We start from the raw sequence: 24,826 nt of genomic DNA, 5'->3' as shown, positions 1-24,826 counted from the left end.
CCAGCTGCCTTCCCCCTTTGCATAGCTCCCAAGGCTTTCTTTACTTCTTCCGGCGTTACTTGTGGGATTTCAAATTCCTCTAGACTATTCTCTCTTCCATTATCGTCTTGGGTGCCACTGCCACTTCATTGATTTTCGACAACAGTATGTCTACCTCAATGGTTTCTCTTCCGATAAAAAAACAATAACATCAGGAGTACCTCAGGGAAGTATCCTTGGACCACTTTTATTTAATATCTATTTGAATGACATTATATGTATTAATCCGAACGTTAAACATATCATTTATGCCGATGACACGACTATGCTTTTCTCAGCTGCATGTCCCAATGACTTAATTTTTGAAGCAAATAGCTCTCTATCGCGTTTGACTGAGTGGTCAAGTGCTAATGCATTAAAAATAAACACGGCCAAGACGAAAGCCATACTTTTCCGTTCAAGGAATAAGAGCGTTTTTATAAATACAGATCTTTTGTTGGGCGATTCAAAAATAGAAATACTCCGCGCATTCAAAACTCTTGGCGTTGTGTTCAACGAGAACTTAGCGTGGGAAGACCACGTGGAACATGTTGTTTCTAAGATTTCAAGTGTCGTAGGAGCTACGTACATTAATAAAGAGATACTGCCTGTGCAGGTCAAGGTTATTCTTTACAATACATTATTTCACTCTCATATTAATTATGCACATTTAGTTTGGGGAACTACGGCTGTTACAAATTTACGTAAAATTCTTACAATGCAAAAAAGAATGTTGCGACATGTTCTCGGTGTTCCTCGAGATCATCCGTCTCAGCCTTTGTTTGAAAAGCTGGAAATTATGAGAATTACTCAAATGTATCCATACCGTCTGTGTTTAACATATAAAAAGGATGTGAAAGAAAACATAAACTTTCTCTCAGCTTTAGCTTCTCTGTCTAAGAAAGCTCCTTTATACGATACACGTAGTAGGGAACTTTGGAACGTAGAAACGTGTCGAACTACCTATGGACAGCAAATGATGAAAAGAAAGCTGCCAGAATTATTAAATTTTTGTCACAGACACGCTATACAAATAGAACATACATCAAAACAGCAATTAAAATTGTTCTTTTCTGCCTCAGTTGTATTTCCCTGAACATTGTTCTCGTATGTATAATTGGTATGCATATCAAATTTCTTTTTGTCTTCTGACGTGCTTCCTGAACTTTCTTTTTTCATTGTGAAATGTAGTGACGAATGTTCATGATATACCATTTTGCAGATGTTAATAAGCCGTTGTTGTGTGTACGCTGTTTACATATGTCTTCCAACAGTGTCCTGTAAACATAATGTCATTACTACAGTTACATGTTCACATGTTTGGGAATGTACATATTTATACGCCACAAAGATGCTTGTAGTTCTACGTATTATTTTTGTACAATCAAAAAATGTTTTTTGCTGTCGATAGCTGAACTGTCTGCCTTTATGGAATGTTTTTTTTTTCTTTCTTTGGGGGGGCGGGAACTAGTCAAGCTGTTTGTTACAGCTTTTTTTCCCTTACCTCCCCCATCACGTTGATGGAAATAAATAAAGGTTATTATTATTATTATTATTATTATTATTATTATTATTATTATTATTATTATTATTATTATTATTATTTTAACAGGGTGTCTACCAACCGGGAAAACCGGGAAAACCGGGAATTCTCAGGGATTTTGAGTAGTCTGGAAAAACTCAGGGAAAACTCAGGGAATTTGTGCTTTTATCAGGGAAAATTAGCTGTAATTTTTTTAGAGGGTCAAAAGTCGCGGTAATGCTGGCTCGAGAAACAGACAGGACTCGTAACGAATCGTCGTCGGCTGGAGGAGTTGCCAGTGTACAGTCAACGACTGACTTTCCGGATTCCCGATAACTCGGACGGCTTCGCGGCACCACCACGTACGCCAAAGAGTCAATGTATCATAACGTCTGAAATTTCAGACGCAAGAACTCTTCGCCGTCCGATTTTCTAAACGTTTTGCGTGATCGCAGGTCCGAGACGGCATTAATGAAAACCACCACCGCTGCTATTTTGATTACCTCGCTGCCTTGAACCAGTGCTCTCGCACGCAGATCCGCTGGCAGCCGTAGCCACCACTGCGGCAACGCTAGGCCTAGCTGCTTCGACGTTCGCTGTTAAGCTTCTTGTCGTTCGGTGCCGTGTTTCTTCATTTCTCCGCTGACAGCAATAATTTTGTCTTCGAAGGTCGAAAAGCACGACGCATTGCATGATGCTCTTTTCTGAAAGTCTGCTTCGCCTCATTACGGTCATGTAACGCGGTGAAGCGTAACAAGCGTAGGAAGGGGCAATTGTCGCGGGACACTGTATGTATTCCCTAATTTTACACGTGTGCACCCGCCCTCACCTGTCACAGTAGGAGCACCGATATGCCTAATAAGTGCACTGACAGGCATTCAGAGCTTTTTCAGACGTACATGTATCGATTTTAGCCCTTAAGGGCAGTAAAAGACATGAATTTATTTTTTCGGACTGTCTGATTTTTCGGAAGTTTTCGCGGCCCCTAGGGAGTCCGAAAAATTGGACGTTGACTGTAAATTGACCAAGAGAATTCTTCAAATGGTCCGTGGGGCGAACGCGCGGCGAAAGGAGGACGAGAACAGAAAGGATCGACGTACTGAGGAATGAACGGGGAATTAAGTATGCGACCGCTTCTTTGAAGGAGCCTGCGCTCAAAAAACAAATTGTTGGCTGATGCTGAGATGCAGGTGTCTCTCATACAAACCAAAATAAACTCTTTAAAGCAGTGAAACACAACACTGAGGCGTCTTGCGCGAGCTGAGAGTATGTCAGGACAGTTGCATGACACTGAGCATGCTATCAGTTGATAGAAATAGCTCATATTCGATAATATTTGCTTCTGTATGCATCTCCTTTTTATTTGTTCTAGAGAATGTACAACTCGATTTGAAAATTTTTTCGAAGACATTTTATTTGCTGTGCATTTTAATAACCCCTCCCTTATATTCTTTTTTTGAACAACATAAACTCTACTCCTTAGTATTCAAATTGGATTAAGTCGGTTTCCTTTAAAAAATTTTTCATATGCTTACTAGAGAGTGACAGCATAGGGCGATATGGTTTCAGTGCGACTTGACATAAAACATAGTTCTGCATCACTCAGGAAATTTTGCAAAAACACTCAGGGAAAACCTGGAAAACTCAGGGAATTTGGAAATGTCAACTTGGTATACACCCTGTTTAAGTCAACTACAAATAAATAATTATTGGTGTTTTTGATGCTGTCCGTTCTTTCTTCACCATACTGATACAGTTGACTTCTGTTAATTTGACCCTTACGGGAGCAATAAAAATGATGGAATTATGCGGCAGGTTAAGTGAAACAAGTGGTAAAGGAAAAAAGACGTTAAAACACACCGCTGATTCTGGTAGCATTTCCTGACTCAAACAATTCCCCGAATAAAATGTGCGCCTACTTTCTATGCATTCAAAGTACAAAACGAACATAGAAATGACAATAAAGCTTGTAACCGAAGTAGAAATCTAACGGGCACCCTATTTTCTAACAAGAAAAATGGGCAAGGGTCTAATATATGTTTTACAGTGGCAGCCGTTTTCCTGGAATCTACCTTGCTACACATTTTTCTTAGCTTTGCCTCAATATCGTCGTGTTTTGCAGCAAAGCATGCGAACACCGCGAATGCGGTTTTCGGTTCAGTTAAATTTTCCTGAAATAGAAAAAATAAAGGTGTGCTTTAGAATGGGGTAAATACAGTAATGAGACATTGTGCGCTACCATTATTGCTTGGGAATGTTCCTAGGTCAAGCCAAAGACAGGCATTTCCGATGGATGACTTGACGTGTGCTGAATGTATTTACTGTTCTCTAAGTTCTGCCGAAATGGACGCTGCCACTAAAGAGACCCGTATTGGGGTCTGCATAGGGGGCAGGCGCGTGCATGCTGACTGGTCAAGTTTGAATTATCCGGCAAAGGCCAATCTTAGAATCAAAATAACGAAAATTTGGGCCCATAAAAGTTAACCGTTAATTACGATACTGCCTAATGTGAAATTTGAGCGCAGCTCTATACATGTTTTAATTTTGCGATATATTGGCTAGTGCAGACAATTTCTCTCATGCGGCACGTGGCAAATGGAGTGAAGTGCGGTGTGACTGCCCCGCTAATGTGGGGATTGTGAGAGCCAACGCGTGGGTGAGGCGTAGGTGCGATTCACAGCAGCCGCCTCAGACAGACCTCCCGCTACTCTGGTGCCATCTTGTAGCCATTGACGCTGCACTATGCTTTTCTGTTCATGCTTTCGCCATACCCTCCTCTGCTTTCATGGTTTCACTGCACCCTCCTCTCCGCTTTCCTCCTCGTGTCTTTTATCCCTCGCAGTGCTGCACATTTGCTTTCATCTTTCCCTGTGCTCGTTCGGCCGGTTACGCCACCGACGCCGCTCGCCACAGGGATTGGTGCCTAAGAGCTGCGCTCTTAAATGCATCAGCATTGGCCAGGACTGGGATACATAGCGCAAAAATGACACAGGAAAGCAGGACCTTCGGTCAGGATTGAATTAACTGAAAAATTGAATTAGCCGTAGTCGAATTAAAGGAAGTCTACTGTGTTCTGTATCTATACAAGAGTGGACCCAGAAATAATTGGAATTTTTTTATAAAAAGCATGGAGATTATTTTTTTCAAATACAACTTTAATCACACTCAAAGTACTCTCCATTAAAACTGATGCACTTGTCTAAACGTTAATTTCAGTGTTGGAAGCACATTGCAAATTTGGCTTCTTTTATACCTGCTAGCACCGTCGTGACATTGCGTTTGACTTCGTTGACATTGGCAAAATGCTTGCCTTTCAAGTCCCTTTTCATCTGACGGAACAGGAAGAAGTCCACAGGAGTGAAATCTGGTGAATAGGTCTGCCTGGGTCAAGGTAATCGTCTGAATTGAGGCCAAAGATCAGTGAACACTGAGAGCTGTGTCTGCGGGAGCATTGCCATGATGCATGAATCACTTGCCGGAACTCCACAAGGCCAGAAGTTTTTGCACCACACTTCTGCGCAGCCGTTTCAACAACTCAAAATTGAATTGTTGGTTCATGGTCTAGTTTTCAGGGCCGAATTGTGAGTGTATGATCCAGTTGATGCCAAAAAAAGCAGATCAGCATCGTCTTCAAATTCAATTTAACCTGATTAGCTTTTTTTTGGACGAGAGGATCCAGGTGACTTCCATTGACATCTCTGTTGTTTACTTTTGGCATCGTAGCCATAGCACCATGACTTGTCATCTGTGATGATTTTGTCGAAAACTCTGGATCATCTGTGACTGCGTCCTTCATTGCATGACAGGCTTCTACGCAACGATCCCTTGGTTCTTCGGTGAGAAGTCTGGGTACCAACTTGGCAGTCACTTGTCGCATTCCCAAATCATCGTGCAAATGCACTGAATGGAGCTCCATGATAACCAATGTAAGTGTTAGAATTGGTCGGTTGTTCTGCATTGATCTTTCCTGATGAGATCACGAATTTTGGGGATGTTGTCCTCAGTTAGCGCACTTCAAGGAAGATGGCACTTCAATGGTCATTTCCCCCATTTTAAACCAAGCAAGCCATTTGTACATTTGCGTTTTACTGAAAGGTTGTTCTTTGTAAGCTGTTTGCATCATCACAGCAGCTCCTGTTGCATTTTTGCCGAGTAAAAAATTCAGCTTCAAAGCTGCATGTTATCGTGAGAATCTGGCATTTCTTCGTGTAATGAGTACACTACAGACAGGCGCACAGAAATGCTAGAGAAACCACATGAGTGGTTGTCAGTTGATGCCATTTGGCATACTGACTCGGGAGAGGTCTTCCCACAGCGGCCTAGCGGTGCAACCTCTGTGGGGATGCGCGACCCTCATGCGTCCCCTGATATGTTGTTTTCCCGCATAGCTCTCGTCTCCTACAATCCGGCTTCGCCGCGTGGCCTGCGTGTCGCCTGCGTGGCTCACGGCAGTCGGTCTGGTTGAGGCGCAGCACGAGAGATGGCGCGAGTGTTGCGCTGCTAATGCCGCCTACCGGCGGGGTTACTTCAGCAAAGCTGCCCTCAGAATTCTTGGCGGACCCAACTTCGCCGAGAGGAACGTTACGCACAAGTTAATCTGGATTCCGGCCCACGCAGGCATAGAGGGTAACGAAAGGGCAGACAGCCTAGCTTGAGAGACCCCGTTCCGAGCAGAGCAGTCGCACGCCCCGGAGTATCACCCACACGCTTGTGAAGGAGGATACACAGAAATCTTAAACTTATACAGAGGGACGAGAGCCAAATATCCCCCACCGCACAGAGCTCTAACGCAGGAGGAAGCAACGAGTTGGCGCAGATTGAAGACAAACTCCTTCCCAAATTTATACATCCTGAACAAAATGTACCCAACACCATACAGAGACACCTGCCCATGGTGCGGGGCCACACCCACACTATATCATGTCACATGAAAATGTAAACAAAATCAATCATTCCACCAACACAATAACCCGAGTGCGGAGCAATGGGAGAGTTGGCTTACCAGCTGCGAGCTCACGGCCCAAAGGGCCTTAGTGCAGCACGCTAGTGAGGTAGCTAGGCTCAGTGGAGCCCTGGAATAGGGGCCCACCCTTGCCGGAAGAGGCTCCAAGTCGCCGGCGTCCAAGACGATGACCGAGACCTCAAGACGCTAAATCCTTGAAGGAACCAAATAAAGTTTTTCTCTCTCTCTCTCTCTTGGCGCAGAAAGACAAGGCGCTTCCTCTTTGGCTGCGGGTCGGCGTGTGGCGTGGACATCCGCGCGTGCGCTGATCCATGCTTCTGTGAGACCGTCTCACGAAGCCTTCTTCGAACGTGCCACCGTTCGCGTGACCGTATGCGCGAATGACCAGGCGTTGGGATCCAGCATGGGGCGAACATATTCACTCGCTATCCGGTCACGGTGAGTCGGACTTCCTAGATTTGTTGCGCGCCCATCGGCATGTTTTCTGCATAGCAGCTCGGCTAGCAGGCATTGATCTATGCAAGGTGCAATAAATGCCCTTGTGATTGTTTGCACTAATGTGTTGTCGTTCCTTTTTACGAGGGAGGAGAACCCTACACCTCATACTACAAGTACATGATGTGCAGGAGTATGATTTCAGCTATTTTTGGGTTTTTCCTCGAATATGTCGGTATGTCAGCAATAAAAACTCAATTGTTAGTGGCATCTGTTTCAGGCTTCTTGTGTCCTCATCTTCCCTGTGCCTTAGTAGTGCTCAAGAGGTAACGTGGCACAAAACTCCTGAAGTTGTTTGAAGGCACTTATTGCCACAAATGCTTACGGTGGACTGCTTACTCTATGCCCGACAGGCATCCCCTTCTCTGCCACCGACATCTAGGGAGGAAAGCTGGCACAACCCACCGGCTCCCAGCACGTATGCACCGGCTGAGCCATGCCCCTTCTACCTCAAGACGGGTGCCTGCCGCTTCGGTGACTGGCAAGTGTCCGTTTTGATTCCCTGGGGCCTGCGTGCACTGCAGGCAGCTGGGGAAGGGGAATGCAGTCGAGGACAGTTTGGATGGCAGCAGGTCTGGGCCAAGATACTTTGCAAATGTATCATCATACAAGACAGCAAGCCGTTAAGTATTTGAGATACAGATGCACGATAGTAGCAAACTAATTGTATCTGATGTGATACTTGTCATTTGTATCTTGTTACTTTGATACGTGAATTGATTCCTCATTATGGCTCCACTGTAGGGCTGCTGCAAGGTTGCAGCTGTTTACTTACGAATTTTACTTACTTTACTTACTTTTTTTTACTTACTTACTTACTTAGTTACTTACTTACTTACTTAGCTTTCATTGATTAAACCTTTATATATAGCTTTCATAGCTTTCAGTAATTACGAGAAAGTGTTTGATTCAGTTGAAACCTCAGCAGTCATGGAGGCATTATGAAATCAGGGTGTAGACGTGCCGTATATAAAAATACTGAAAGATATCTATAGCGGCTCCACAGCCACCGTAGTCCTTTATAAAGAAAGCAACAAAATCCCAATAAAGAAAAGTGTCAGGGAGGGAGATACGATCTCCCCAATGCTATTCTTAGCGTGTTTACAGGAGGTATTCAGAGACCTGGATTGGGAAGAATTGAAAATAAAAGTTAATGGAGAATACCTTAGTAACTTGCAATTTACTGATAATATTGCCTTGCTTAGTAACTCAGGAGGCCAATTGCAATGCATGCTCACTGACCTGGAGAGGCAAAGCAGAAGGGTGGGTTTAAAAATTAATTAATGTGCAGAAAAATAAAGTAACGTTTAACAGTCTCTGTTGAACTGTTTAACACTGTGTTTAACAGTCTCTGTTCTGTTCCCTATGTTTTACTGTTGTATAAGCTATCATCCCTCGGTATCTCTCATTCATTGCTTGATTGGATTAAATGTTATCTACAAGAACGCATGCAACGTGTTGTAGTTAATGGCTCACAATCTGATTATGTTGATGTTACATCGGGAGTTCCCCAGGGATCTGTTTTAGGGCCATTGCTGTTTTTGGTCTACATCAATGACATTGCTCAGGTTGTGTCAGGCAAAGTGCGTCTGTATGCGGATGATTGTGTGATTTATCACTGCATTAGGTCTGCCACTGACCACGAGTATCTGCAACGCAATTTGGACTGTATAACACGCTGGTGCGTTAGGTGGCAAATGTCTTTGAACCCCTGTAAGTGTCAGTACGTGTCCTTTACACGTAAACAAAATCCACATCTACTTCATTATACATTAGACAATGTACAGCTATTGCGAGTAACTCAGTATAAGTATCTTGGTGTTTATTTTTCATCGAATTTAACTTGGACTAAGCACGCTGAATATGTTACAGCGAAAGCCTGTAAAATGCTAAATTTTGTTTAACGCAACTTCCGGGTAGCTCCTCCCAAAATTAAAGAACTACTTTATTTTTCGAACGTAAGACCCATATTAGAGTATGCCTGTATGGCCTGGGACCCGCAAACCAAAACTCTGTCTAATATGCTCGAGCATGTACAAAACCGCGCAGCCCGTTTTGTCTGTAATAACTATGACTTTACTTCTAGTATTTCAGCACTTAAGGATAACTTGGGGTGGGAATTATTAAGCACACGCAGACAAAACATGAGGTTGGAAATGCTTTTTAAAATTTATTTCGGCCTGGTTAAAATAGATAGAGAAACTTACCTTTTACCTCCTCATTTCTTGTCTCACAGAAGTGACCACTATTTAAAAATAAAAGAACTTATTTGTAGAACAAACGTCTTCAAGCATTCATTTTTTCCACACACAATATCACAGTGGAATCAGCTACCGCAGGAAATTGCTGATTGTCACACTGAAGCATCATTCAGAGCATTTCTGCTGAGCATATAGTGGCGTGAATTTTTTCTATTGTTGTGTTATTTTTGTTTGACCAGTTCTGTATTTTGTCGAGCTTATGTACACTGTATATTCCCCCCCCCCCTGCAATAATGCCTTCGGGCACTGCAGGTACTTGAAATAAATAAATAAATAAATAAACAGCAGTTTACAATAGGTTGTGAGGCACTGGAAGTGGTGAGGGAATACGTCTACTTAGGACAGGTAGTGACTGCGGATCAGGATCATGAGACTGAAATAATCAGAAGGATAAGAATGGGCTGGGGTGCGTTGCAGGCATTCTCAGATCATGAACAGCATGTTGCCACTATCCCTCAAGAGAAAAGTGTATAACAACTGCGTCTTACCAGTGCCCATGTACGGGGCACAAACCTGGAGGCTTACGAAAAGGGTTCTACTTAAATTGAAGACGACGCAACGAGCTATAGAAAGAAGAATGATAAGTGTAACTTTAGGGATAAGAAAAGAGCAGATTGGGTGAGGGAACAAACGCGAGTTAATGACATTTAGTTGAAATCAAAAAAAAAAGAAATGGGCATGGGCAGGACATGTAATGAGAAGGGAAGATAACCGATGGTCATTAAGGGTTACGGACTGGATTCCAAGAGAAGGCAAGCATAGCAGGGGGCGGTACTTAAATTGAGGACGACGCAACGAGCTATGGAAAGAAGAATGATAGGTGTAACTTAAGGGATAAAAAAAGAGCAAATTGGGTGAGGGAACAAACGCAATTTAATGACATTTAGTTGAAATCAAGAAATAGAAATGGGCATGGGCAGGACATGTAATGAGGAGGGAAGATAACCGATGGTCATTAAGGGTTACGGACTGGATTCCAAGGGAAGGGAAGCATAGCAGGGGGCGGCAGAAAGTTAGGTGGGCGAATGAGATTAAGAAGTATGCAGGGACAACATGGCCACAATTAGTACATGACCGGGCTAGTTGAAGTATGGTAGAGGCCTTTGTCCTGCAGTGAGCATAACCAGGCTGATGATGATGATGATGTCTTCGCAGACCCCGTTCCTTTCAAAAACTTAAATTAGAGCAATGCAGGTACATCATGTAATCAGTGATTTTTATATGCCACCATTTACCTTGTTACAATGCATGCTTTATGGTCCAGTCAATGTGTTATTTGGCTACGTGTTCATTTGTACGTGCTTGCAATTTTCCCGCACTAAGATTTTGTGCATATTCTCCATATTATCCATTGAATATGTTGCGTGCATTGTATGAACGTAACAATGTTTGTAAAGAGTACGTTGCACTGTGTATTTCTTTGTATCTGTAAGACAGCAAATCTGTGTTGAGGGGTGTTGTACCCTCTTCTTTGTAACAAGTGAAAGTTCTGCCTCTATAAATCTGGGGACAAAGAGATACAGTAGAACCCCATTCATACATTTTGAAATAAAGAACTAAGAAAAACACAAGAAAAGATGTACTATCTGGGAAAATGTACGATCTGAAGTAACTGAAAAATTAGACAGGCCCAACTATTGTTCGCATCTACGTAATGCAAATAGTCACGCAGATTCTTGCGGCACAAGACGCCGACGGGCGTCGAGCTAGTGGTGGTTCGGCGGCCCCCAAGATGCGTCTTGTTGTTTTCCTGTTGCATGGTGCTTTAAGAGGGCAACAGGAAACCGAAACGAAATTGAGCTGGTGGGTGATGCCAGATGCCGCCGAAGCGAAACGTGATGCCCACATCATGCCGCCTGCAGAAAGGAACGTCAACGCGTTTGGATTATCGCATACTAAAAGCATGCAGCACACTACCAATGGCACTACACACCAGGCGCTGTAAAACACTTAGGTGATGATGCTTATCGCAATAGGTTTGACGGCGATAGCTGTGAATGCAGCGCGTAAAGTCCAGGCCAGAGTTTTGCTTTTACCGGAACAAGAAACTGTGCGCACCGTCATTTTAGTGGGAAACAAGCAGCTGTATACTGCTCTCAATCACGCACGCGTCACGCCTTTTCTTCTTCACATGGGATCTAGTGGGCAGAAAACATATATGATCGCAGTATGCCGCAGGGTACGGCGGTGTGTTTGGTTATCACCTATTAAAAGCATGCGCTACAGTTCTCACGGCCTCGTACATTGTGAAACAGAGACAAATATGCTTATCTCAATAGGATAGGCAGTGGTAGCTGTGAATGCCACATGCGACAACCCCGGCGAAGATTTGCTGATACCGAAATGATAAACTAAGTGCACGTTGGCGTTTTTACATGAGACGGGCGGGCGAGTATTGATGTGAAGCTGCAGTGGTGGGCATTTATATACTGTTCTTGATTGCTGCCCCTTGCGCATTTTCTTGTTTACATGGGATCTAGTGGCTGGAAAACGTATCATACGGTCGCAGTTTGGTGACCTATTGCATGTTGGTGCTGAAAAATCATGTGTTCCGGGAGCATAGGAACCGGTAAAAAATGAGCGTAACTGTATTGCGTAATTTTTTGTGTCATCGAATTCCAAACATTGGCGTCAGGAAAATGTGCACAATGGAAACGTATCAATGAGGTTCTACTGCACTTAGCAGCTACAGACCAATTTTGGCAACGTCCCACTCTTGTAAAATGCTTGAAGACATTTTCCTAGCAGTGGGCAGCGCAACCCGGATGAAGAAAGGTAGGTTGAAACTGTGCGAAAAACGAGGACAGCAAAAGAAACACAAAACACACCATGAGAGTCGTGGTGTGTTGTGTGTTTCTTTCGCTGTCCTCGGTTTTTATGCAGTTTTAACCTACCTTCAAGTATGAACCAACTAGCCCTCAAGAATGTCCTACAAAAAGGCAGTATACACAATACGAGCCCAGTCTAACAACTGGTTTATTTTTTTCAAACAGGTGAATAAAAATACAGAAAATGTGATCATGTGATGAAATGACTATGAAAGGGTGTCAGCCAATCTTGCCATTCAAAAACTCTGTTTCTTTGTCATGCAGAGAGATAGCAGTCTGGTTGACGCATGTGCTTAAGTTGACATCCATGAAATAGGCCTTCACAATCTCGTGATTGATTTGATTTCCGTTTTTATACACTAGTTTGTTTTTTTCTAGAGAGGGTTTGCATGGGCAATTTCGACAATGTGTGGCCAGATTCGAACCTGTTGCATTCCTGATCGCACCTTGGTGCTCCTTAAGGCGGATGTCTGCCGAAAGTACCTTTTGCCGCACGAAAGTGGGATAACGTAGATCACTCCCACCGAGCATGCCACGAGCTGCCCTGTGTGTCTGATGGGGCACATGGCCTTGGATGCCTGTTTACGTCTATTGACGAGGATTGCAAATCTTGTTTAACAAGTTTTTTGCTAAAAAAAAGGACTTGAACACCATATTTCTTGGCTGTCTTTTTTAACCCATGCCCCATCTGATGTACATAAGGGATGACTGCAAATTTCTTAACCGTTTCGATCTGTTTCTCGGGTACTTCCCCCATTTTTATTTTTTTCACTAGCCCTTCACATAATGATACGACAATAGATTTTGGAAAACTGACCTTCTCTAGACGATTAAGCTTCTGCAAAAAGTGGAATTTCGATGATACGAATCTCACGGGGTCACGAAAAATATTCATATTAGCTGAAATTCGTATCATCTAAACAATTAAAACTTGCTAAATTAAAGAGTTAGAGGTGAACTCACTCAGGCACACGTACGTAAAAAGCATGCACACGTACGTAAAAAGCATTTATTTCTTGAAGAAAAAGTCTAATGTCCTTCTGCTTCTTTTTTTTTTTTTGTTACGTCACTTAGCAGATTTTGTTCAAATCCATAAAAACGCGTGCACGTGTCGTCGCTGATTTCTTCCACGGCCATAGCACGCCTCAGAACTTCGAGTGCGTGCAGCATTTCAGCTGTCGATGGTGGTCCTTCGATGTCGCCCGCGTTTAACACTAAGAACCAACTTTCTAACACAATGAATGCGGCCTGAAGCACAGCAGCTACTCCGTCCGATGGCACGCAGAAAAGGAGGAAAAGCAACAAAAGCGCCACCGCTTCAAACTCTTCACGCCCAGTCGTGTCATGGCCTCCGCGCTGTCCAGCGCCGCGTCTGCGCCTCCGCACCAAAAGAGAAAAGGAGAAATCGCATGACTGTGCGCTGTTCTCTTTCGCGGCCGTCGGTGGGGTGGTGTTTATTAAGGCGAAAGATGGCTTGTGCTCGCGGTCACGTCCGTCCGTGAGCTGGAATTGTGCCAACTGTGGCTTCTCCTCCACGCAGCGGCGCAACCTCCTCACCTCCTTAGCAACCGGCTTGCCGGTGGGGGGCGCAGCTGTGCATAGCAACTGTGACATCACGCAGTAGCGGTAGAACAAGCGCGCGTCGGCGGTGGCAGCTGCACCGCCGCTCCTTCACCAGACGTCTCGTTGCAGTCGAGTGAGTGAGACGCGTGGCTCTGAAGTGGCCCAGTGATTCCGCGCGAAGCGGTTTGGGGAAGCGGCAGCGGACGCCGGATTCCCCCAACACCAAACGCCAGAAGTACAAGGAGCGCATGCGATGACTGAACATGCCACCATATGCGAAGGCAAGGGAGGCAGAACGGAAACACCAACAGCGACTGATTAGATCGCCGGGTACCAAAGGCAGGAAAGCAAAACGAAAGCAGCAGTAGTGACACCCGATATCGCCGAAAACCAAAGTGAATGAATTGGAGTGCAGACGGCAACAGCGTCTGGCTTTCGCCAAGCACACTTTAGAATTTCCAAGGTGTCTATAGTAATTTTCGTATCAACCAACACGGGTCGCAAATTGATTCGTAACAACCGTTCTCTAGAATGTTGCAAAGTAATGGGGCTCGGGCGGGGCCACAAAATAGTTTGTAACCGATTCACGGATGCTTCACCATATCGGGCCAACACAAAGAACATGGTGGCAGTTGTCGTAAACCGTAAAGGGGAAATCACGAGCTGTGCTTCGGTTTCCCGAGCAACCATTTTAGAAGCCGAAGAGATAGCCATCGCCTTAGCTATACGAGAAGGTATAGAGCGCAATGCTCCACTAACAATAGTCACAGATTCTCAGGCTGCATGTAGGACCAATCAGAGGGGACAGATCGGTGCGAGGGCACGCTGGATACTTACCGAAATCAAAAGAGACCTTGACGTCAATTATACCCAAACGATAACATGGGCCCCGGGACACGAGGGTGTTACTGGGAACCTCCATGCAGATGAGGCGGCTCGAGGTTTTACTAATTGCCGAGCTGCCCATGGCAACATGGTGGAGGACCCGACACCCATCGATCCAAGGTATAAAGCGATCTTGCAACACTACAGGGAAATCAGAAGGCTCTACGCAGGCTCCAAACAGACACATACATAAACCTACATAAATTGCACATATACTACCCAACGGCATACAAGGACATATGCCCGTGGTGTGGGAGCACACCAACGCTCTACCACATCACATGGGAGTGCACAGCTCACACAGAAGAACAAGAAGATAACAACACGAGAGCGAGGTGGGAGGCATTGCTATCCAGCTCCGCCCTCGGGGATCAGCTCAGGCTTGTCCGCAGGGCAGAAAGGATGGCGAGGGCCAGCAGTGCCTTGGAATAGGGGCCCGACCACACGGCGTTACCCCGTTTTAGGGGCAACGAAGTTCTTTCTACGAATAAAGTTTTGTTCTTCTTCTTCTTCCGGACATTCGTATTAGCCATGATCATATCATCAAGATTCCACTGTATTGTCTACAAACATATGTAATTCGATTTCTAGAGATTAATAATTTATTATATAGTGTTCAGCATGGTTTCCGGCTTGGATACAGTACTGTAACTCAGCTGTCAGAACTCAACCATGGTATTTCTTTACAACTGGATTTAGGCAATCAGAGTGATTCAACATTTATAAGATTTTTTGAAAGCACCTTTTGTTCTAACTCAAGGCAATTTTGTATAACGAAAACATAATTGAATGGATAGGCAGCTTCCTTTCTAACTGCTCACAGTTCAACAGCTTTAGTTCCGCAGACTCTACCAAGATACCAGTTTCATCTGCTGTCCCCCAGCTCCTCTGTTATTCCTCATTTATAGACCGTTTTTTCGTAGGCGCCGCCATATTGTGAACGCAGTGGCGCCGCCTATGAGCAGCCATACTGGCTTGGGTGAAAGCGGTCTTTTGCACGGCAGGTATACGCTCGGCGGTAGGTTCTGGCGTTTGTTTTCGCGGTCATGCGGTCTGTTTAGTATGAAGTGCGTCTTCTACGTGGTAAACGGTTCTGTGAGACGTGCTGAAGTGGTTTAAGGCATCATGGCCAGAATTTCTGCTGGCGTTGAGGTGGATGGAACACGCAGTGCGATGTGTGAGCGCACATTTGAGCCTATATACAATCAGGCTCGGAGATCCAATTGTGTATTTCTGAATGTTCCAATCACTAATGTGACATTATTGCAGTATTATTCTCTATTTCTAAGCTGCTGTTTAGGAGCCGTGAAACATACGCGACGATCGTAACAGCGTGGGTAGCGTTCTGCTACGATAGGGGCTGTGCTGTTTGACAAGCGTTCAAACTGTTCGCTGCAGGTTAGATTGCGTGACTACTTGGTTGGATGGATGAGGTTTCCACCCATGAATAAAATAGTTTTGGCTAGTAATAGCAGCATACCTTACAGTTTTAATTAAGCTTGTCCAGCAAAGCAACCGTTTACGAACTGCGCGAGTGTCCTAAGCAGTGGTAAGTGCTGGATTACAGATATCTTTGTTCTATATAGCGCATGGTTCAAGCATACAGCATCAACGGTTATATACTTCTTAACGTTGTGCGGCGTTAACCCATTTTCTTTTGCTTTTTAGAGAAAGAGGATGATAATCGAATTTTTTTGTGGTTGTGTTCGTTCGGTTCTCTACAACGCACTCACACGTATTACGGAAATTTTGCGCTCAAAAATAGCCATCGCATTCTTTTTATGAGAACCCTCTCATATATGGCTGTATACAGGCCAAAAAAGCAATGCCCTGGCACACAGCTTATATATGTATCGCGCTGGCTCACCAACCGCAGTGATCGCTGTGTTGAGCAGCGCCATGGGCCCCATCTAGGAAGGCTAGCGTAGACATATAGTAATTTCAAGCCTACTAGACTTTAAATGCGCGAGAACGATGCCGGTACATCACAAATATTTGATAGTGCCTGCCGCTTAGATGTTTCGTGGTTCCCTTAGGTTGGCCGTGCACGAGCATGCGCTCTTATGTTTTATGTTTTACTCCCTACGCCAGTAGACCAGACACTGAGCTGATTTACTATTTAAGGCTGGTAACACAGAGATGCCGGTTTTGACTCTTGAATTAAAATCGATATAAGCAAAATAGTAAACAACACATACACGCACCGCGACTGATAATGCGCCTACACCGCGGCTGATTATGTGCGTCACATTTTTGCACCCTCAAGACATATTTCCGCCTACAGTAGTTACCGATGCACCGAAAGGCTTCCCTGACGACCTTATATGAACGGACATTGAGTAAATTTCACAAAGTAAGATCTAAAACATCTCGAAATCGTTCCGCAGCACGCGAAAGCAATACTTTCAAGCAGCGCCGCGCCAGATCGCCCAAGCCAGAGAGGAGGAAAGGCTCTCAGCGTGCCCTATCCTCCTCGCCCGATGAAACGGTCTATATAAAGGGCATAACAAATAATTTGCTCTACAGTAAAAGCTTGTCAATTCGAATTCCGCGGGGATGCCATGAAAATTCGAATTATACAAAATTCAAACTAATGAAAGTCGGAGAAAAAAAGAGCTCAGTTAAGGCCACCTGTATATAGCCCAGCATGGCGTGAGCATGCGCACACACGTTACGTTACGTTGGCGTGAACTACAATGTCTATACTTCAAATCACTGGTGCAGCCAACGTAACCAAACACGTCTAATACAGTCTAACGTGCCTGACGTTGAGGTGGCTCTTGCTCCATCCACGCGTTTGTCGTGCCGACTGGCACGGAGAAAGAAAGAATGTCGCAGTTTTGCCCGAAAAGCGAAGCATCGATTGCGATAGCAAATTCGTAGATAGCTGTACGAAGTAAGGATAGTAGTTTTATCAACTGTATAAACTTGTAAACATTCACTTACTAACTAAATTAACTAGTACTGTGTCATGCGTGTACAGGTAAACATGAACACACATCGCTTGATGACAGCGGAAACTGTCTGTGAAAATGCTGGAGGTAGGAATCGCGGCAGCAGCCGCGAGCCAATTGACCTCCGTGCATCTGTCGCTTCAACGCATACGAAACGTAGAAAGCACGTATATGAAGCTACCAGCACTACATGCACTCTGCAAACATCGCAGATTGCTTTGAAGATGAGGCCCACGCTGACGTGCACTTTGGTCATCTACCTTACAGATCGCTTTCAAGATATGGAGAATAACCCTCCCCTCCGCCTCACCCCCATGCCTCGCGTGCGACAGGAGAGGGTACGCATCCCCGCTGCCTTCTAGTGCCCCTGTATGTGCTCCCGCAGCGAGCAGAGTTGCGCATAGGTTCACTTTATGTTCTAACTCTGCAGTGAAGACACTCCTAGCATGCGCAGGAGGCAAAGCCGTGCGGTGTTCAATTTGCTTTTTGTTTGCTCGTCGCGAGCTGCATGCGGCAGTTGTTCACAAGTGCTGAGCAAGATGACACTATTTAATGCAGACTATGTTCGAACCATCGGTGTAGCCGGAAGGGGAGGTAGGGTGCCAACCGCCCCAAATTTTTAGTTTGTATGTGCATATATGCACGCACGTATGTACATACAAGCGAGTATGACCGCCCTTGATCCCCTAAAATAAAATCTTGACTACGCCCGTGGCTTCAACAGCTCGAAAGTTTACGTCCAAATGCGCATTACCTTGCAACAAAAAGTGGTGCAATGTTTTTCAGCATGCATATTAAGTTTTCTTGCAGACGCTGGAAGGCAAGAGATGTTTTAAAGGGTGTTTAAAGAAAACTTCACACACGTATGGTGGAGACTTATGTGAGTGCATTTTGGCTTTCGAAACCAGCCATTTAATGCTCGTCACCAAGAGAACTATCATGCCTGCAGTTACGTCACTGGTCGTTAACAGGACGTCATTTGTCACTTACTGTCGTTCACAGCAGCTGCATGTTTTCGATATGTCCGGTGCAGACACTTAGATCTGAATGCATTTCAAATGTTCATATGCGCACATTTTATACAAAGCTCATTTTTACGATTCACTCATACCACATACTAAACAGCTACTTCGTAGCAGCAAATCTGCACTTGGAAAAAGGTTCAAGGTGCACGAGCTTCTAGATCAAATTTATTCCGTACAAGGGAATGGATGAGCAATGGCTGGTAGCAGCAAGGGAAGAGTGCTGGTTCTTGGAGCCTTGGGGGCAGAATTGAAAGCCACTGGAAAGGCAATAAGCTATTAAAGGGACACTAAAGGCAAATACTATGTCAAGCTAAAGTGATATATTTGTGCTCGGGTACATCTAAGGCATCAATATTATTGCGAACAGAGTCATAATAATCGAGAAATTAAGGTAAATGCAGGACGTGATTAGAGACTCCCCCAGGACATTCAAGCACTGGCCCAATGACGAGAGTACTGCTCAGTTAAATTTTGCCACTAGCCCTCAACTACTCGCTGCAAAAAACGTCCTTGTGTTGTATTATAAGATGAAATGAAATGCTACTTCTCCGGTTCTATTTCATTTTTAGAAAAAAAGAACTCGTTGACAACGACGCGGGCGGTCGAACGGTTTCATTTGTGCTCGACTCTGCGCCGGCCAAGCTTTCGCATTTCAGTACTTTCTTGATTGCGTAGTGCTGTGCTGGTTTTACATACTGACGTCCGTTGCCGAATATTGCAAAATTAAAAATATGTCAAAAAGTTATCAACCGAGATTGCTGCCCTAGCACGTATGGAAAGCGTGAAAGCATGTGGAAGATTGAACCGATTAGTCATCAGACACGCACATAGTTTGGAGCTTTGCTTACGTGCGAGTACGCAAGTTTTCTCATGTGCCTGTTGTTGGGTTTCCAGTTTTGCGCAGGTTGTCATATCATGCTGACACTCGGTTGAGGACGATGCTACAGATGCTGCTGTACTTGTGCCTACGTTTGTGGATGTGTTGCATGGCACCACATTTGGAGATTTGTCTATACAGGCAATGTTGTCAAAGATGACCTCCTTGCAAACATTGCTTCACTTGAAAGACAGGTCTTGCTGCTTGGCTCAAGGAAAATCTATACATTGACAGATTTTTTTTTTTAAATACTGTAAATGAGGAAAGAACATTTTAGCTTGCTGGCATGCACCAATCGTTGTACACGGTACTCTAAATCTCTTCAAGAAAGCATGATTGGTTTCTGCAATTCAGTATACTTTATTGGTGGTTTTAGTTTTCGAGTCCTGCACAGCTTAAACTGAAGCTCCTTGCAACTTGTTCGTGTGAGACCGCATATTGTGGGCACAATTTTTGTTGGTCGGATTAGACAACGCTCGGTTTACAGAATGTTTTCGCATGCTCCCGTGAAAGTCATATAGTCGGGGTTCCACTGTGTACCATTTTAGCCATTTATCACACTCTGAAAGGGTGCCTGGAGAGGGCTTCACTGGTGCCCATTTGGGGAACCAATGCCTTCTTTGTTGTGTAACTTGATCTCTGTGGGGTGCTTGAAGATATGCTTTCTGTGTGAAGGAAGTGTATCCTACAGTGTGATCGACACTCGCCCCATGTGCACGGCTTCACTGAGTTGAGCAGGCAGGCTGCCAACCGCAGGTGCTCCCGCGCACACCCACGTCCCGTCGTGAGCCGCACGTTGCTGCTGCGTGGCCTGTACAGCCACCTGTCCCTAGAGCAGCACCATGGCGATGACAGCCTCGAGACAGACGAGCGTGAGCTGCAGGCACACTTCGAGGCCTTCTTCTGGGATGTGCTTGAGGAACTACGTCGTGCTGGCACAGTCTGCCAACTGCGCGTGTGCCGAAACCTTGAGCCACATCTACGCGGAAATGTCTACGTCCAGTATTCCAGGTTTGTCGGTGTTCGGGTTAAACTTTGGTTTAAATGAAAATGTTTTTCTTATCTCATAAGTAAAGTGTAAAAAAAGACCTCTCATGGGGTTCAGTTGAGCCCTGAAGCAATCTTCCCTGAGGAATGCTTTGTGGTGTGGTGCCTCCCAAGGGATAAAAATTTGATTGAATCATCTAGCATGAATGCTGGCACAGCTACTGGGTGGCTGTTGTCAAACACTATCAGGGCACGGGTGAACGGCACCACAAATGGCAGCAGTGATATCACTGGCATGTGATGCAGACGATGAGGCGAAGGCGCAAGTGGCACTTCCAGTGGTTTCACACTGCAGATTTTAAAGCCTGACGAACCGGAAAACACATTTTTTGTGTGTCTGCCCTTGACAGGTGTTGCCGCTTGTATGAGGTAAGTCACATTCATGACATCAGGTAGTATATAAAACAGGAAATTAGTGCAAATCGCAAAGCACGTGCACCCCGCAAACGAAGCTCTCTGTGACAAGTTAAGACATGGAAATCTAATAGTTACATTGCAGACATTCTGCCCTGCATGCTAAGATTGCTGTGCATTTAATCCTGAATGTGTCTCTGTTTTCTTTCTTTTTCGTGCTGTTTTGCCGACTGCGCATGTGTTCAGTATGTTCCCATACTCTGTCCATTTTTTATTTTTTATTGCAATGCTTTGGAAATTCTAATGTCTTACAATCCAGGCAATCTTCAATCTTATTCTACCCGCCGTGGTTGCTCAGTGGCTATGGTGTTGGGTTGCTGAGCATGGAGGTCGCGGGATCGAATCCCGGCCACGGCAGCCGCATTTAGATGGGGGCGAAATGCGAAAACACCCATGTACTTAGATTTAGGTGCAGATTAAAGAACCCCAGATGGTCGAAATTTCTGGAGTCCTCCACTTTCGTGGAGGAAGTGGAGGACTCCACTCCACGAAAGTGGAGGACTCCGGAAAGTGGTTTTGACATGTAAAACCCCATAATTAAAAAAAAAAATCTTAGTCTGTTTTACAGTTTGGCATGACGAAGTCTGGCGGTGGCTAGTGCATGTGTAAGGCCGGCATTGAAGCGAAGAAACCACTGCGTTGGTGTTCACTGTTGATGCAGAGCGCACAGACTTGTGTACCAGATGCTGCCAGGGCTGAGAATCGCAAGGAAGAAAAAATAGACCCTTAAATAAAAGACAGCTACTGAGAAGACGGCAAATCCCTATGTTTGCCTTCGGTTCCCAAGCTCTGGAGCCATCGCACTTGTGAAGGTGCAGGCAAACTTATATGAAATACAGAGCTCTTGCAAATGAGCGGCTATTTTATTTGTGTTAGAATGACTAGACAAAGGCAAAGCAATGTTGTAAATGTGCATATTGTTGCCTACGAACCACTCATTCCCATGCTTTCCATGTGTGCGATGAAAGGAGCTGGATGGTCTCACCAGCTTTGAGGAACTGTTTGTGCACCAAAGAAAGCAACATTTTTCTCTGGATTCAGTGCCACATGGTACTTCAACAATGCAAAACATAAGAAAATACAAAACATAATCAACAAGCCTAGTTGGCAGCTGCGCCTGCTGCACCTGGCCCAGCCATCACATGTCGTTACATTTGTGGTGCCGCTGCAAGGTGTCACTGGTCCAAACTCCTCCTGCGCGCAGTCCCTATTCTGGTGTTTATGTGGCTGATTGTGTGCTCATCTGTTTCCATCAGCGTTTGTGCATCGCTGTTTTGTCTGTTCCGCTATGTCACCAGCTTCAGTGTTCTTTCTACTGGTGTAGCTGATGACATCTACTTTCAGTAGCAACAACTTGCACCAGCATTTGGAGAAGGTTCCCACTGGTTACCAAATTCCTGCTGCATTGGCCACCAACATTTTGCCAGAGTTTGGCAAGTGTCAGATGGTTCCTTGATAGTGGATCACACCACCCTGACAGACCTGTAAAGCTGTGCAGGCATATGCATGATCGTGCATAAGGCTAACTTAAGGGGAGACGTGGGAATAACAAAAAAATCACAAAATAGTCTATTTTCAGAAAAGTGCGTTTTTCGCTACGTTTATACATTCTAGAATCCCTCTGCAAAATGTAGAAGGTAAATTTAATTGGAAAATAATGAAAATCTGTGCTTATACAGGCCAGGGTGGACGCTAAATTAGTGAACATAGGGCCAAAACGTCAAGCCGTTGCCATTTGTAAGCTCGGTGGCCGGGGGCCACCATTTTAGGCTTCCTTGGAAACAGTACTTTTTTTGTATTTTGCACCATTCCAAAAAGGTGCCAGTGAGGACAGCACCTCCTCTAACTAGATGTCTGCGATGTGAGCCAAGAACCACCTGCCATTTCCTCTCCCTTTTACACCTGTCCACTTCGCACCGGCTTGCGGAGGACTCTTGCAACACACCAGAGGCTGAGCCACTGGCACCACCGGTAAAACTCCAGCAGACAATGACCGCACATTGTGTTCTGTGTGTAAGTACACAAAATTCATGCTATTTCTTCGTTCCCACAGCTTAGTACCATACGTTTTGCCCAGTAATGTGCCATTGCTATGCCATAATGCTCGTCTAGTCAGAGAGAAAGAGACCTGGGTGTGTCTTTCCACAAGATACCTTCTGACAGCAGTTTGCATGATCAGCGGCTATGGCAGTTTCGAGTAAAGATTAAGTGCCATCAAGTTACCCTGTTGGGCTCTGTAGTGTGCAGTCAGGACTTCCACACTCTGGACTTCAGGAAAGACTTACGTAGTGGCTGCTGAAGCCAGTTGTCATGCCCAGTGTTTTGACATCTTTTGATCAACACAGACATTCCTAGACCACAGCCTCCTGCACCGACCGTGAGCACGGAAGCTACCGACCCAGGCTGCTGGCAGCAAGCTGCAACAACAGAAGTCATGTGACCCCAGCAGTACGGTTGCCAGTGCCACCCCGCAGTTCTGACTCGCAAACGTGGCAGAGCACCTTCAGTGGGAAAGGAAGCGATTTCGCTGGCATCTAGTTAGAGAATGCGCTGGTGAGAGGGAACCGACACCATCGCTTCATTTCTTAGGGACGTGCTCATGCCGCTGATTGACCAAAGCATGCACAACCCCCACACCTCACTCGTATCAGTCTGGTGCGTTTGGTGAGTTGATTCTCGTGCACTCGACCTGGTCGCCCTTGCGTTTCACTGCGTTTGTTTCTCTCTGTGGATTCATCGCACCGCTATTTACGTTTGTTCGGCCACTTGCTTCTCCACAGCATTTGATAAAGTGTATTTTTCGCTGCCTGAATGGCTGGAGGAGATTGTTGTCTCAAGGTTACTATGTGTCAAGTATTCGGCAAGACACGAAAGTGGCCATGGAATGTGCCACACGAGGCGGTCAGGCCTGTTATGCTCCCGGCTGGTCTGCCTGGAGGTTCTGCCGATTCGAGCTCCAAGCTGCAATCCGGCACATCTAGTGTCAGCACTTCATCTGCCCACACCTTGTGTGTTGACACGGACTCTGTAAACACTGTTTCCTCCATGACTGAAGAAAGTAGCATGCACGCAGTGATTGCTGGTAACAAGAAAACAGGCCTGGTGTCGCAGTCTGCAACGGAGCAAAAGTTCGAGCTGCTGGGTGTCAACACGAAAGAGAACATCAAGGACAACGGAACTGAATTTGCAATCATGGATTTATCTGTTGTACAAGAGTTTCTTGGAATTGTGCTATCATAAGAAGCCAACAAACACTGACACCAAGGACAACATAGGGGAAATTACTTGTGCTTAATAAATGAAATAAAGAAATGATAAATTAATGAAAAGGAAAGTGGATGAAAAAACAACTTGCCGCAGGTGGGGAACGATCCCACAACCTTCGCATTTCGCCTGCGATGCTCTACCAATTGACCCACCACGGCACCGTTTCCCCATCCACTTTCTTGGGCATTTAATAATTAATAAAGAGAAAATCGGACATCCACCCATTCGTAGCAATTGCTACAAAGGAAACCCATATGGGTTCCTCCAAAGAAAAGCCTCAGAGTTGAAGAAAAATTCATCCTGGTCCGGGACTCGAACCCGGGACCACCGCCTTTCCGGGGCAGCCGCTCTACCATCTGAGCTAACCAGAGGCTAGCAGATGGCAGGGCGAAGTGCTTGATGTAGTAGTTTTGCTGAAGCCCGCTAAGTGGAGAGAAGTAATTAATAAAGGGAAAATTGGACATCCACCCGTTCATAGCAATTGCTACAAAGGAAACCCAATCCTTTTCTTTCGAGGAACCCGTATGGGTTTCCTTTGTAGCAGTTGCTACGAACGGGTGGATGTCTGATTTTCCCTGTGTTAATTACTTCTCTCCACCTTGCGGGCTTCCAAAGAACTACTACATCAAACACTTGCCTTTTCTCCGTGTTGTCGACAAATTCGACTTCGCCCTGCCATCTGCTAGCCTCCGGTTAGCTCAGATGGT

General features: G+C 45.1%; 1 protein-coding gene across 4 annotated transcripts in view; it reads left to right on the top strand.

Annotated features, from left to right (window-relative positions):
• Positions 1-24,826, top strand: part of LOC139054908 (U2 small nuclear ribonucleoprotein auxiliary factor 35 kDa subunit-related protein 2-like) — a 303,026-nt gene that overhangs the window by 150,304 nt on the left and 127,896 nt on the right. For 3 of the 4 annotated variants that reach the window (XM_070532645.1, XM_070532644.1, XM_070532643.1), the window contains exons 6-7: positions 7,352-7,479; positions 20,148-20,402. In XM_070532645.1, the coding sequence (XP_070388746.1) occupies positions 7,352-7,479; positions 20,148-20,402 (383 nt within the window). The remainder of the gene's footprint in view (positions 1-7,351; positions 7,480-20,147; positions 20,403-24,826) is intronic. The other variant, XM_070532646.1, reaches the window with a different exon arrangement.

The sequence above is a fragment of the Dermacentor albipictus genome, chromosome 1 (assembly GCF_038994185.2).
Source record: "Dermacentor albipictus isolate Rhodes 1998 colony chromosome 1, USDA_Dalb.pri_finalv2, whole genome shotgun sequence".
NCBI classification, from domain to species: Eukaryota; Metazoa; Arthropoda; class Arachnida; order Ixodida; family Ixodidae; genus Dermacentor; species Dermacentor albipictus.
The sequence above is the reverse complement of the archived record's forward strand: the minus strand, read 5'-3'. Positions and strand labels throughout refer to the sequence as shown.